Source organism: Lathamus discolor, chromosome 1 (assembly GCF_037157495.1).
Source record: "Lathamus discolor isolate bLatDis1 chromosome 1, bLatDis1.hap1, whole genome shotgun sequence".
Classification (NCBI taxonomy): domain Eukaryota; kingdom Metazoa; phylum Chordata; class Aves; order Psittaciformes; family Psittacidae; genus Lathamus; species Lathamus discolor.
In genome coordinates this window covers 29,412,060-29,426,038 of record NC_088884.1, presented here as the reverse complement: position 1 = coordinate 29,426,038, position 13,979 = coordinate 29,412,060, and the positions used below count along the sequence as shown (strand labels likewise).

Sequence of the window (13,979 nt, the reverse complement as noted above, 5' to 3'; positions counted from 1 at the left end):
ATCTGGAAATCCACATGTGGTGGCTGCAACTCTGACAGAGCTACAAGTTCTACTCAGACAGCTTTTGTGATGTATCAGCAATAGGAAGAACCTGAACTGCATTTTCACATGCCCTCGTTGCAATTAAATTTCATTTTTCAGCTAAGGCTTGTTAGAGCTAAAGAAGTTGCATTAATAACCCAAGTGCACTCGCTTCTCACCCATCCCTCCTACATGGCTAATTTAAGAATCTGAAAGGACCAGCATCCAGACAACCTCAATTTTTTTGCTCTTCAAAAACTGCAATAAAAGGCTGCACAACTATGAAAGGTATAATATATTTCAAGATAACACTTCAATTGGAGTATCTGAGACCTTATGTCAAGCCATAGTACAAAACAAGTTTTTACAAAATATCATTAGTTATTCTTGACATAAATCCTAATGGCTCCATGCTCTTGGCAGTATGATGTAAACCTGGAAGCACTTCAAAGTATCACCTTGTTTTCATACTCCTCTTTGAATATGATGTATTTCTGGACTTTGAGAAATTCTGTTTGGCTGGTTGCGCAGGTTGGTGTCCCTATATAGAAACCAAGTATTTCCTTCCCTTAAAATCATATTAATCAAGCCAAATACCTGTAGGTTAAAAAAAAGATGATAAGAATTTTAATAAAAAACAAAAAAAACCCCCAACAAAACCCTAGAATATAGCTTCAAGACAAACCAGAAACAGCCGCTATCTTTGGCAGCCCTTTGACATGGATATTTCCTCATGCTTTAGAGTATTACAAGCTATTTTAACAGACTTTTTTAGAAATCAGATATTTCTATTTACTTTATCCTTTTCATGGAATTAGCTAAATTCTTTCCAGTCACTCACCACCTCCAGAACACACAATTAATTATTACTGGGTAATAACCATATAATAAATATATAATAAATAACCAATAATAAAACCACGACACTGGGCCAATGAATAGCAGCCAGAGTCTTGAAAAGCAGGATTCACTCAGAAGATCATACAATAAATCTCATTTGCCCTACTGTGAAGAGTTCTTTCTATGAATACGAGCTTTATGTCTTCATATTACAAAGAACCTTTACTTAATATGTAAAAATGCTCAGTTGATTAAAAACCTAGGTTCAGCACCAAAAGATAGAACAAGAGGCACAGTGTTTCCTCTTTACTTACATCAGCCAAGCCAACACTTGTATGGTGCAGTAACATATTTTAAGGTGCTTTTGGCTACAGAAAAAAAATTATCCTCAGATACAGCATTTCCAGACACATTTAACAGCTCTAGAGGCAAATCCTGCAAGTTATTTCCTCAAAGAAATTAAAAGAAACAAGTTACCTTCTAAAGAAAAAAAATTGGTGTTCTACCAGTTTTAAAGAGCCTGAAATTTAAGCAATTTTAACACAAAGCAACACATGCAATAATAGAACAGGGCTCTCAGGTGCCATTGGCTCTTTTCTAACACATTTATTGTACCCATGTGGCAGAAGGCATATATACTACAGACATATTCAGAGCTCCCATGCTGGTTGCAGCAGCAAAATGACAAGTTGTTCCTGGTGTTTTGCAAGATTCAGTTCCTAGAATAATGCTGGCCCCTGTGTACATTTTGATGTCAGCAAGCACCTTTGCCCAAGTAAAAGTACTGACTAGCCACAAAAAGGCTGTTATGACAGCGATAACCAAGGCCTACAAAAGTGAAGTACTCGTTAGTAAGTTAAAAAATATTCATAAATATACATAAGAGACCAAGGCAGAGACAGCATCAATTAAATCACCAAAATAACTGCATCAGTGCGAATGATCAAACATTTAGCCATTAACAGTGATGTAATTACAACATGACTTATATTCTGTACTGATCAGCTACAAAATAGTATATCTCTGCATCTATCAAGCATAAGCAATTTTAACCTTTGTAAAAAAATAATTTCTAAAATCAGATGTGTAGCACTTCTGCTAAAAAAATTTAAGTCCACATGAGTAAAGTGACTAAAATTCACAAGATAACTATTTTCCTCTGCCAGTAGCATCCACACAGCAGGTGCTCTGCACAGGGAAAATTCTCAGAGACTAAGAGAGGTTCCAGCTATGGAACAATTGTATATTCGAATACATGAAACAAAATAAAAGTTGCGGCGAAGACACTGTTCACTTGAGAAGATGGAACTTCACTCTGCTCTGCTTCAATAATGGCATAAGGTGATGTTCAAGATCTTTGGATCCCCTTTTCTTCTTGACTGCTGTAGTAACTGGTCTGAGATACTCTGTTTATGACCCATCTAACTTTTGGAGCTACTGAATATGCATAAGTTATTCAGATATTCTTGTATTTCTGATCTCCTTGTAGTTTCACAGGCAAGCATTAAAATATTTTAGTGCTACTTACAGCTAGTGGAAACCTCCTGTTTTGGTCATACACATGCTTATATCCAATATATACCACAAGAGCTGCAATGCAGTAGAGGAATACCAACACTGCAAGTGTAGTAATAAAGAACTGTGCAGAAGAGAAGTTGCCTTCAAGATAAACATCAGTGCAAGGGCCACCACAGAAATTTGGGCCTGGTGCACTAAATACTAAAGTATTCAACTTGCAAAGATTATATCCTTCATGTAATTAGTGTTTGCTATACAGTGGAAACTTTACAGAGACATGATTCACAGTAACAGTGCTTCAGCATTCTGGTTGCGTAAGTTCTCTCTAAAAGAAAATTTATGTTTGCATAATACATCAATTATACAGCACAAAGACTTGTCAAGATATCCGATGACTGTTCCCCATTCTACACTGGGGTATGCAATGGCAACTTTTAGGGAAGAATCTAATCTTTAGAGTAGCTGAAGAAGGAAATCCTGATGTGGAAGGAGACATAACATTATTTCAGAGACTGGCAGTTAAAGAAGGGGAGCAGGACATAAAAGGGACTGGGTTGCATTACAGCTTCAAGACAATACAAACACGAAGTTCAATAAACCTGTGTGACTAGCAGTGACCAGCACAGAACCATTTCACATTCTCACTTTCCCCTGCAAGTGTTATTATGGTGCTTCGTTTTGTGACCAAAATCTATACTTCTGAATCTAATCTAATCAGGGCCTCCAAAGCAGCTACAAATTAATGAAGAAATAGGCTGTCAAAATTACTTGTATAGTTTTTCTTACTAGCTGATCTTCTTTTGCATTCATGCACCAGTAGAATAGAGCTTAATGTAGAGTGAAACAGCCTATTGCTACTTCTATCTACTCCTATAGGGCACTGACAAAAGATGGGAAAGAAGTGAAAAATAAATAATTAACATATAAGTGGCAACTGAAGAGCTAATACTTACATGAAAGGATAAGCAAAAGCAGCTGTACCCATTTTACTTACCATGCAAAAGCAAAGATGGCAAAAATCTATAGGAATTGATACAGAGACACGTTAGTGCACACCAGTGGATCTCCAAGGAAATAAATCCAACATTTAGCTGAAATGGATAATGAAATCAAGAAATGGGAAGAAAATCTGGAAACCAGAAGTACGAAGTGATGTCAAGAGATAATGCAAACATTTTGGATTCTAGAAACTCAACGTGAGCAACACCACTAAGAAAAAAAGCATATTAGCATATTTAAGAGTTTCTTGTTTATTTTTCTTAACTCTACAGCAAACTTCCTTGAAGAGAAGAGCCAGCACAATACCTCTTGCAGTTGGTAAGAGAAGTATTTTTATGAATCCCAGACATCCACAGCTATAGATTAGGGCAGCTAGAAAGTACACACTCGGGATATTGCACACCAGCACGACTAAGTAGCTCTTCTTTTCCCTTTGGTTACTAGCAATACCCTAACCCCCCAGCAATCAGCACACACATCACACAGCAGCACAAGTTACTATGACAAACCTGCAATTAGCATATAGATTTTATCTATCTGGAGAACTGTTTTCTTCCCTCCCAGCCAGCATGCTTGGTTGAACAGGAGCCTCATGCTGAGCATCCAGCACCAGCAACATGAGGCACACACCTCCTCAGACCTGCCCAGCTAAGAAACAGGAGCAAAGCCAGGCCTGGGGAAGGAGAAGAACCAGCCGCATGAGAAGAGAAGGGCTTCCCCTTACACATCCCCATCCCTCACCCACTCGAGAGCCTTAACGGAGCACGGGGGCTGCAAGAGCAAGCCAAAGTCCAGTCTCACACCGCCCATCCTGGGGCACACCGGAGCAACCGGCAGCAACTGCGTCTGGGACTGGGACCGGGACCGGGACCGGGACCGGGACCGGGACCGGGACCGCCACGCACGGCGCGGCCCCGCGCAGGCACCTCCCTGTAGGCCAGCCCCGGGGCTCCACCCTGGCACGCCCGTTACCTCGCACGGGGCCGGCCCCACCCTGTTACCTCACACTGCGCTCCTCAGCCCCAGCTGAAGGCCGGGGGAAGCGGGGCCCGGCGGGAGGGCCGCAGGGCTCGGCTCGGCTCGGCTCGGCTCGGCTCGGCTCGGCTCGGCCCGGCCCGGCCCGGCCCGGCCCGGCCGGGCTGTGTGGCATGCGTGCTGCTCCCATGGAATACAGTCACAGGAGCTGTCACAGCAAGGAACAACTTTGGCCAGTTTGAGGAGTTCCTGCCTTCCATCCATCCATTCCTCCATCTCTGAGAGGCCGAAGGGGCAGTGACTGGCTGAAGTTAGAAGGTGCTGCCGTGGCAAAGGCCTCTGGTGCTCTGGTGTCAGGGCTGTGTGTTGTACCCCAGCCTCAGGACGGATGGGAGAGGGCAGCACTCTGCGGAGGATCATCTGCACCTCAGCTTGGCTGTGGGCTTAGTGGTTTTATTAGCAAGCAGGGTGGAGGCTTTTGACGATTCATGTGCAATGGGAGCTCACTGAAACCCCATCAGCTCCATTTGATACTTTTCAGCTTTAGGTAATTCTGGTGATTGTGCTGTGTTGCCATTATGTTGATTTTCAGTGGTCCCATAGCGCTAAAACCCATGCTAGATTTGATGCCTGTGAGAAGGGCTGCCCTCCTTCCTCACTGCAGAGCATGGCTGAGGTGGCTGCAGCAGTTTCCTGGCTCTGCTTCAAGATCTTCTAGAAACTTCTTTTGGGATCACTGGGGGACTCCTGGGAACCCTTGAAGGAACATCGGGGTGTCCGTGGTGCATCAGAGGCCTTGGCTCAGAATTGGCTGCTGAGGAATGTGCAGCTCTCCCAGTCCTGGGGCTGTGGGTGGTGCCTGCGGCCCTCACCGGGGCTGGGAGATGTGGGCTCTTTACCTGCAGGAGGTGCGCATAGGTGAAAGGTGTGTGTTACCAGGAGCTGCGCGAGGAGGTCAGCAGCCTACACAGCACCAGAGATGGTGAGAAAGGGATCAACTGGATCTGCTCTGAGACCCTGCAGCTTCAGCAAGCTGAATCCACTGTGTTCTATAGATGGGACAGGGAGAGACTGTGCTCATCGGGTTAGGAAATGAAGACTCCCGGAACGAGGAAGGCTGTGGCTCCTGCGTCAGGAGAATGGCTGCAGCTACAAAACAGAGTCAGTACTCTGGTAACAGACAAGGGGCTGGGAGTTTTCTCCAAGGAAACCTCCATGCCAGCTGAGCCTGAGCTACACAGGAGTACCAGGAGGAAGAGGTGACTGACAGTAGAGGGAAATTTCCTCCTGCATAGGGTGGAAGCCCCTACCTGCTGATCTGACCTGCTGTCTAGGGAGGTTTGCTGCTCACCAGGAACTTGGATCCAAGATGTTGTGGAAAGACAAGATTCAAATTATTAATCATTGCTGCTCACCCACATGGGTACCCACAATACTGCCAGGGAGACCTGGAGCATTTCAAGCATGACTACTACATTGTTCTGGGGTGGTGGTTAACATCATGGGCCCAGGTAGTTCTCTTTTCAGTTTTCCTGTTGAGGAAGAAGGATTTGAGGAGCGAAAAAATCCTGCAGGTCAACAACTGTTTGTGCAGCTGGTGTCAACAAAGGGGATTCAGCTTCTATGGCCACAAAACTCTTTCTGAGGACTCAGGACTTGTAAGATAAGATGGGATCCACCTGACCAAGTAAGACAAAAGCATCTTTCCAACAGGCTGGCCAATCTGTTGAGGAGAGCTTTAAACTAAGAGTGATTGACTTGGCATCAGGGGAAGAAAGGATGCTCAGCATTAAGTGAGGAAGTGGTGCGCTGGTTTGATAAGCAAAGGGCATACAATAACCTAGTTACAAGGAGAGACTATGGCTCCCTGCCCTCCCCCACCCAAGTGTGGGACTAGAGGAGCTTTAAGGTCCGTTCCAGCCCAAACTGTTCTGCTATTCTATGGTTCTGTGATGCATCATTAACTGATGTTGAAAGGGGAGAACAGTAAACTCTTATTTTGGTGCTGAAATTAATTCCTCTAAATGCAATGGAGTTGAGCAGTGTGTGCAGATTAGGGAGCAAGACCACAGCAGAGCTGTGCAAGATTCTTAGGAGCTCTTTTATGTGGATATCACAATGGTGGAAGAACTAAAATGTGCTTTAGTTTAGGCTGTGCCGGCCTTGTAGGATCGAAGTCCAGTGGGGGAGACTGTTGAACTGACAATTTTTTTTTCTATGTTTCATGCTGGCATTTCTAAAGCAGTGGTGAGATGCCCTCTGATCTTGTAGGGGCCTGTCATTGAATTAAATGAGCAATGTCCAGTCCAGGAAAACATACCCTAAGGGACACTATCTATGCTCCCTGCTCTCCATACATGAATCACATAACCCCCCACCATGACCCAGACATGCAGTGCTGAGGGTTCAAGCCACCTTGATTAGCTTAGCTGCCTGAATAGCCAGCTCCTTAAAGGAGCAAAACAGGAACGTAAGCAAAGGACAGACTAAGATAAAAGATGGAATATCTATTTGCTCATCATGTCTACATCCTCCATGCCCGAGAAAAACCTTTCTATAGATGCCATTTCAGTGGCATACAAAGTCATGGTTCAGTCTAGATGGATTCAGTAACTCCCTGCCCCTCACCCAATCTATCTCAGTAATTTTTCTCTGTGTTCCTTCTTCCCTGTCTTCTACTTAAATGCTATAAGTGATGTATCTCTGTAAAAATACATATAGGCATTTGTTTGATTCCTCTCCTTTTCCACTTGTCAGTTAGTTAAAAGCATTTCATTATTTAAAACATACTTCAAAAATGCACTCAGCTCTGATTGATGTTTTTTCTCCTCCAAGTCTTTTCAGGTGTCATGACTGGAATGGATGTACTCTGAACTATATACAATGTTCTAGCTGTGGGCTCATTAATTCAAAATTGGAAAAGGCTCTTAATTTTTCACTCCATATAACTTACCTCTCCCCCGCAGTTAAAAGTCTTTTGGAACAGTTTTGTTAGTGGATTGCATTCCAAAATTATATCAAATACATTAAACATAGATAGTACTTCTACAAGGCTAATTTTATAAGCTGAAACGAATTCTGAATCAAATCTCTGCAAGAAAGAATTTAAGCAGGTATACTGTGTACTGTTTAAGAACACTGAAAAAGCCTGCAACAGAAAATGAGAGTTATTCTGCTTGGAAAATCTGTTCAGCTTATAGAGAAGGTGACAGAAGTATGAAAATTGTATAACAAAGGGGACAAAGGAGGAGTTGGTAATAATGAATATAAATTAGGAGGCAGCTTACTACAGAAAAGCCAAAGAACCAAGGGACCAGTGTATGATCTATGGCCTTGAGGACAACAGCAATGCCTTTTTGAAACATGGGATGAAGAGATTATATCAAAGTGAACAGAGAGAAATTATGAAAATCAACTTTTTTTTTTTTATTTTTAAAAAAAGCAGGAATAGCCAATATTGTATTTGGGGTTTAGGAAAAAGCAGGGAATTATTAATATGCTAATTGTGTAATAAATCCTTTCCACTCCAGCAGGGCTCAGGGGAGTCTTGAGTCACATCTGCTAAAGCTTTTCTGCCAGTTGTCAATACCCAGCAACCTCAGTTGGGACAGGGTTGATAAGGGAGCTCTCTTAATATGAACAATGATTGCTCTGAAACACCGGTCAAGATCTAGATGTCTGACGTTCGGGCAATATAGGCCTATCCATTTAGCAGTAGTCCTAAGAAAAAAAGGTGAGGTGACTGATGCAGAACCTTCTTAATAGAGAATTAAATTAAAACAAGATATTTAATGTCAAGTGCATGGTCATTTGGGAGTTAGTTTTTGCTGATTAGCCAATGCTTAAGAAGTGATGATCAAAAGAATAGCTGATAATATTTGTAACTAACGTAATTCCTAGTTCTGCAAGGTATTTGACCTGGTACTTGATGACTCTGGAAGGATATGTAAACTGATGTAAACCACTGATTGAATTAGAAATGAGGTAACTGATAACTCTTAAACTGAAAATCAATATTATTAGTGAAAAAATAAAAATAACTTTTCAGCATACCAAGTCCCATTCATTAGAAAATAAAGAAGAGGACGAACATGTGGGGTTTGTGTAACTACTCTCATTATGTCTGGAGAATGTGGTACTCCAGGGCAGCCTTGGATGCAGCGACCACGAGATGGTTGAATTTGAGATCCCCAGGACAGTGAGAAGAGCGTGCAGCAAGCTCACTGCCCTGGACTTCAAAAGAGCAGACTTTGGCCTCTTCAGGAGCCTGCTTAGTAAGGTTCCATGGGATATAGCCCTGGAGGGCAGGGGGGCCCAAGACTGTTGGTTGATATTCAAGGATCACCTGCTACAAGCTCAGGAGTGCTGCATCCCAACTAGAAGGAAGTGCGGCAGGAGGGCCAGGAGACCTCCTTGGATGGATAAGGAGCTGCTGAGGAAACTTCAAATGAAAAAAGAGGCTTATAAAAGGTGGAAGCAAGGACAGGCAGCCTGGGTAGAGTACAGGGATGTTGTCCGGGAAGCAAGGGACCAGGTTAGGAAGGCTAAGGCCCAGTTAGAATTAAACCTAGCCAGGGATGTTAAGGATAACAGGAAGGGATTCTACAGGTACGTAGCAAACAAAAAACAGACTGGGGACAACATAGGCCCCCTGAGGAAGCTTTCGGGAGAACTGGCTACGTAGGATTTGGAGAAGGCTGAGGTTCTGAATGACTTCTTTGCCTCGGTCTTCGCTGGCAAAGGCTCTGACTGCACCACCCAGGTCTTAGAAGGTAGACGCAGGGACTGTGAGAGTGAAGACCTTGGGCCCCCTGTAGGAGAGGATCTGGTTCGAGACCATCTTAATAATCTGAACGCACAAGTCCATGGGACCTGATGGAATCCATCCGCGGGTCCTGAAGGAGCTGGCGAATGAAGTTGCTAAGCCACTGGCCATCACATTTGAAAAATCATGGCAGTCAGGTGAAGTTCCCGATGACTGGAAAAAGGGAAACGTAACCCCCATTTTCAAGAAGGGGAAAATGGAAGACCCGGGGAAGTACAGACCAGTCAGTCTCACCTCTGTGCCTGGTAAAATCTTGGAGCACATTCTCCTGGAAGGCATGCTAAGGCACATGAGTAACAACAAGGTGCTTGGTGACAGCCAGCATGGCTTCACTAGGGGGAAATCCTGCCTGACCAGTTTGGTGGCCTTCTATGATGGGGCTACAGAACTGATGGACAAGGGTAAAGCAGTTGATGTCATCTACCTGGACTTGTGCAAAGCGTTTGACACTGTTCCACACGACATCCTTCTCTCTAAATTGGAGAGACATCAATTTGATGGATGGACCACTCGGTGGATAAAGAACTGGCTGGATGGCCGCACACAGAGAGTTGTGGTCAATGGCTCAATGTCCGGCTGGAGACCGGTAACAAGTGGTGTCCCTCAGGGATCGGTGTTGGGACTGGTCTTGTTTAACATCTTCATCGCTGACATGGACAGTGGGATTGAGTGCGCCCTCAGCAAGTTTGCCGATGACACCAAGCTGTGTGGTCCGGTTGATATGCTGGAGGGAAGGGATGCCATCCAGAGGGACCTTGACACGCTTGTGAGGTGGGCTGATGCCAACCTCATGAAGTTCAACCATGACAAATGCAAGGTCCTACACCTGGGTCGGAGCAATCCCAGGCACAGCTACAGACTGGGCAAAGAAGAGATTCAGAGCAGCCCTGCGGAGAAGGATTTGGGGGTGCTGGTCAATGAGAAAATGAACATGAGCCGGCTTCAGTGTGCGCTCGCAGCCCAGAAAGCCAACCGTATCCTGGGCTGCATCAAAAGGAGCGTGACCAGCAGGGCGAAGGAGGTGATCCTGCCCCTCTACTCTGCTCTTGAGAGACCTCACCTGGAGTATTGTGTGCAGTTCTGGTGTCCTCAACATAAAAAGGACATGGAGCTGTTGGAACAAGTCCAGAGGAGGGCCATGAGGATGATCAGGGGACTGGAGCACCTCCCGTATGAAGACAGGCTGAGAAAGTTGGGGCTGTTCAGCCTGGAGAAGAGAAGGCTGCGTGGAGACCTCATAGCAGCCTGCCAGTACCTGAAGGGGGCCTATAGGGATGCTGGGGAGGGACTCTTCGTTAGGGACTGTAGTGACAGGACAAGGGGTAACGGGTTAAAACTTAAACAGGGGAAGTTTAGACTGGATATAAGGAGGAAATTCTTTCCTGTTAGGGTGGTGAGGCACTGGAATCAGTTGCCCAGGGAGGTTGTGAGTGCTCCATCCCTGGCGGTGTTCAAGGCCAGGTTGGGTGAAGCCTTGTGTGGGATGGTTTAGTGTGAGGTGTCCCTGCCTATGGCAGGGGAGTTAGAACTAGATGATCTTGAGGTCCTTTCCAACCCTAACTAGTCTATGATTCTATGATTCTAAGAAGCTGTGGGAGAAACTAAGTGGGATTCAGGCTGCCCAGGGAGACATGTCTCCAGCAGAGACAGCAAAGCACTTGTGCCCCTGTGCAAGGAACAAGTGAGCTTCCTCTGGAGCATTGTGCAGCAGTTGCATTTCCTAATGCTTGTGGAAGATTAATTCAAACTACCTGGATGACTGAGGGTCATGGAGAGCTCCTATTCTTATACTGAAAGAACTTGGGTGTTTAGCTTAGCAAAAGGAAGGTATTACTACTAGCTTGGAGTCCACGAGGGAGTAGACATAGGGAAGGCAGAGATTTATACTAAAAAGTGGTTTTACCACAGGGATCACTGCATATAATCAAAGAATATAATTAATGCTGAACATGAAGTGTGAGATTCTGGAAATGTCTTCCAACAGGAGGGAAAGGCTGGAAGTTGTTTCAAGAGGGAGTTCAGGATATTTGCAATATTGTTGCTTGTGATAGCAGTGGAAAAAAACCCTTGATGATTCATTATGTTCCTTTCCCATCCAAACCCCTACACAGTCCAAACAAGTATGAATTCAGGGAAGTCCTGAGCTCTGTGTTTATAGATAAAACAAGAGTGGATGATTAAGTTAATACTTATCTGTCAGGGGAGACACCGTTCCACAGGACTGTTCTATCCACAGGACGGTCTGATCAGAAGGTGTGCTGTAACTCTGGAAACTCCAGGTGGGAAAGTGCTTTTCTTCACCCCATATTAAGCAAATCTCACCTGCCAAATAGTTGTCCACAGGTGGTTTCTTGTGACACAACAAGCTGCAATTTTCTATCCAATTAGTTACGTCTGTTTTTCTAGGGTCTTAGCATCATTTTATTTCCTTGTGCACTCTGCTCTTTCTTCTTTACACCTATTAGTATATTTATTATTCATTTCTCTTTTGGCTCTCTAATAACACTGCTCCTTTCCCCTCATTTCTGTGGCACCCATATGCTCTTCAAAACTTTGGAAATCACAGTTTTAACTTTGCTAAAAGTCCTTGAGACATATTTCACTGCATGTGCCATTCATCTATCATATCCAAGCAGGTTTTAAGTTCTGTGGTCAATACAAATTAGATTTTCTTAGGCACTGTATCCAAATTTTTTATAATAAATCCTAGGTGTTTGACACTGCCTTCATTTCATTTACTCATAGCAGCTTAGTTACTTCTCAACTATGATGCTGCTTATTAGTACCCTTGCTGCCTTGAATTTTAATTTTCCACTGCTACATGTGTAAAAAATCCCACTATTCTCCTTGATCCCTGTGGAAGTCACTGAAGAGCAGGCACTCATGTCTCCTGCTCCCCTTATTTCTGTGTACATTTTCAAAGGGAAGAGGGAAGACTGTGCTTCCCAGAGAGGTGGTAGGCAGCTCCTCTGGAGGATGCTTCAGAGCAGAAGTTTCTTATAGTTGCTCTTGCCTCCCAGGCAAGATCACACCCAGGCGGTGTGATTTCCACAGGGGATCACAGTCTACAAACGAATCTCGTGGCTTCATTTTCATAGCTTCTCACTTTTCAGGTGTTAACTAGCCACCTGTGGGACATACATACAGTGTGCTGCTATGTGCCTTGTTCTGTAAATACGCCTTGGGAAGTCATCACTGAACTCGGAGTTCTGGAACATAACAACTGTAAAAGAAAAGGAATATGGTGTATGCACTTGGAATAAAAATTCTAAATTACACTTGTAGTTTTAGGAATCTTCAGACAGGATGAATCTAGTTGCTTACTGGAAGGTTGTGTCAGGGAGGGCTGGTTGACTGCAGAGCTCTGCAGACAGAATCCTGTTCTACCATCTAGTGGCACGTTGTGATAGTGCACACTGTGGAAGTGGCTCATTGTCAGGCTAAGTAGGTTATTATTTATTTAATAAATTATTATAAGTCTATGTTTGCCATCCATGAAACCCAACAGAATATCTTGGATATATGCTGTATATGCTGATTTAAAGTGGAAACCATGGAGGAAAGAGGTAGAACGTATTCTCTGCTGCAGCCAGACTACTTCAGCTTGGTGTGGACTATCAATAGCATCCCTGATTATACATTAGTCTCACTAAAGCCTAACATTTAGCACTATATTTGATCTGTTCCTTATAGCAAAGTACACCTCTGTAGTGCTATTATTAATATATGTTTTGATGAATCTAGAAATCAGAAAGCCCCTTCCTTTTCCCCTGTCCATTTTCTGACAACAGTCTCTGAGAACTAACCTAGTAAGTTCAGTTTTGACCATATCATGCAACTTTAAGGCAATATCTGTCCAGTGTGCTTTGGCCTACCCCTGTGTTTTCTGGTACTTTATGTGCTGCTCGGGTGGCACTAACAATTGAATAAACATACTCTACCCATGACTGCAGAGTTTTATACTGCCACATTTGGAATGATCAGGACAGAAAACCTCCAAAACCTCCAAAAGCCATTTTTGGTACCAAATGGATGCACAAGTCTTGTGCCGGCTCAAAGCAAGAGGTGGCCTGGGATGACATTCCGGGAGTGTTCTGAACAGAAAGAGCAGGAGAATTTGGCTTCGAGCAGAAAGTACAGGGTATGACAAAATCCCTTGGGAGCTCCCAGATGTACTGAATCAGACTCTGAACTGGACTCCAGATCAGCTCAGATCTAAATACCAGTTGCAAAGGGTCTGCGGTAGCACACTGACTGTCAGAGTTAAAGAAGCTTTAAAATGTGTCCATCTATGTGATGGATGGACGGACAAAATGCAGCACCCACTCTGCATGCTGAGCTACTGCTGCCTTGCTGCTGTACACCTAACGCTGCTATAAAACTTGTTTGTGTTTCAAACCAAATCTCGTTGGAATTTTATGTAAAATTAATTATACATCCAAGCTGAATGCATTATGGTTTTTTCTTCTTTATTTTTTCGTCAATGTTCCGGATTTCCCAACTGTTGACAAAGGATGTGCTAATGACATCATTATGAAGTTCTGTTGTTTACTGTTTTCTTCAACAAGTAGTAATTTTATTGACTTTGGCAGAGAGATTGGTGTTTTGCATGATTTCAATAGATTTTGTGACACAGAAGGATAATATAAACCAAGATGTTCCAGAATAAACAGGACTATTGCTACCAGATGGAAATAGTCCTGAAACATTATTGGACTTGAAAAAACAAAAACAATTAGGAAAAACAGTTTAGGAATCAGCCTGATCATCTTGAAAACAATATCTAAGTATAAAATACTGT

The 13,979-nt window shown here is 43.6% G+C and overlaps 1 protein-coding gene across 1 annotated transcript; it reads right to left on the bottom strand.

Annotated features, from left to right (window-relative positions):
• Window positions 1–433: 433 nt before the first annotated feature.
• SYPL1 (synaptophysin like 1) lies at window positions 434–4,250 on the bottom strand. Its single transcript, XM_065663823.1, has 6 exons — window positions 4,120–4,250; window positions 3,374–3,399; window positions 3,148–3,206; window positions 2,390–2,610; window positions 1,501–1,689; window positions 434–618 (listed from the first exon to the last, which is right to left on the bottom strand). The coding sequence occupies exons 1-6, from the start codon at window positions 4,186–4,188 to the stop codon at window positions 487–489; spliced, it is 696 nt and encodes a 231-aa protein (XP_065519895.1). The 5' UTR covers window positions 4,189–4,250; the 3' UTR covers window positions 434–486.
• Between the last annotated feature and the right edge of the window lie 9,729 nt (window positions 4,251–13,979).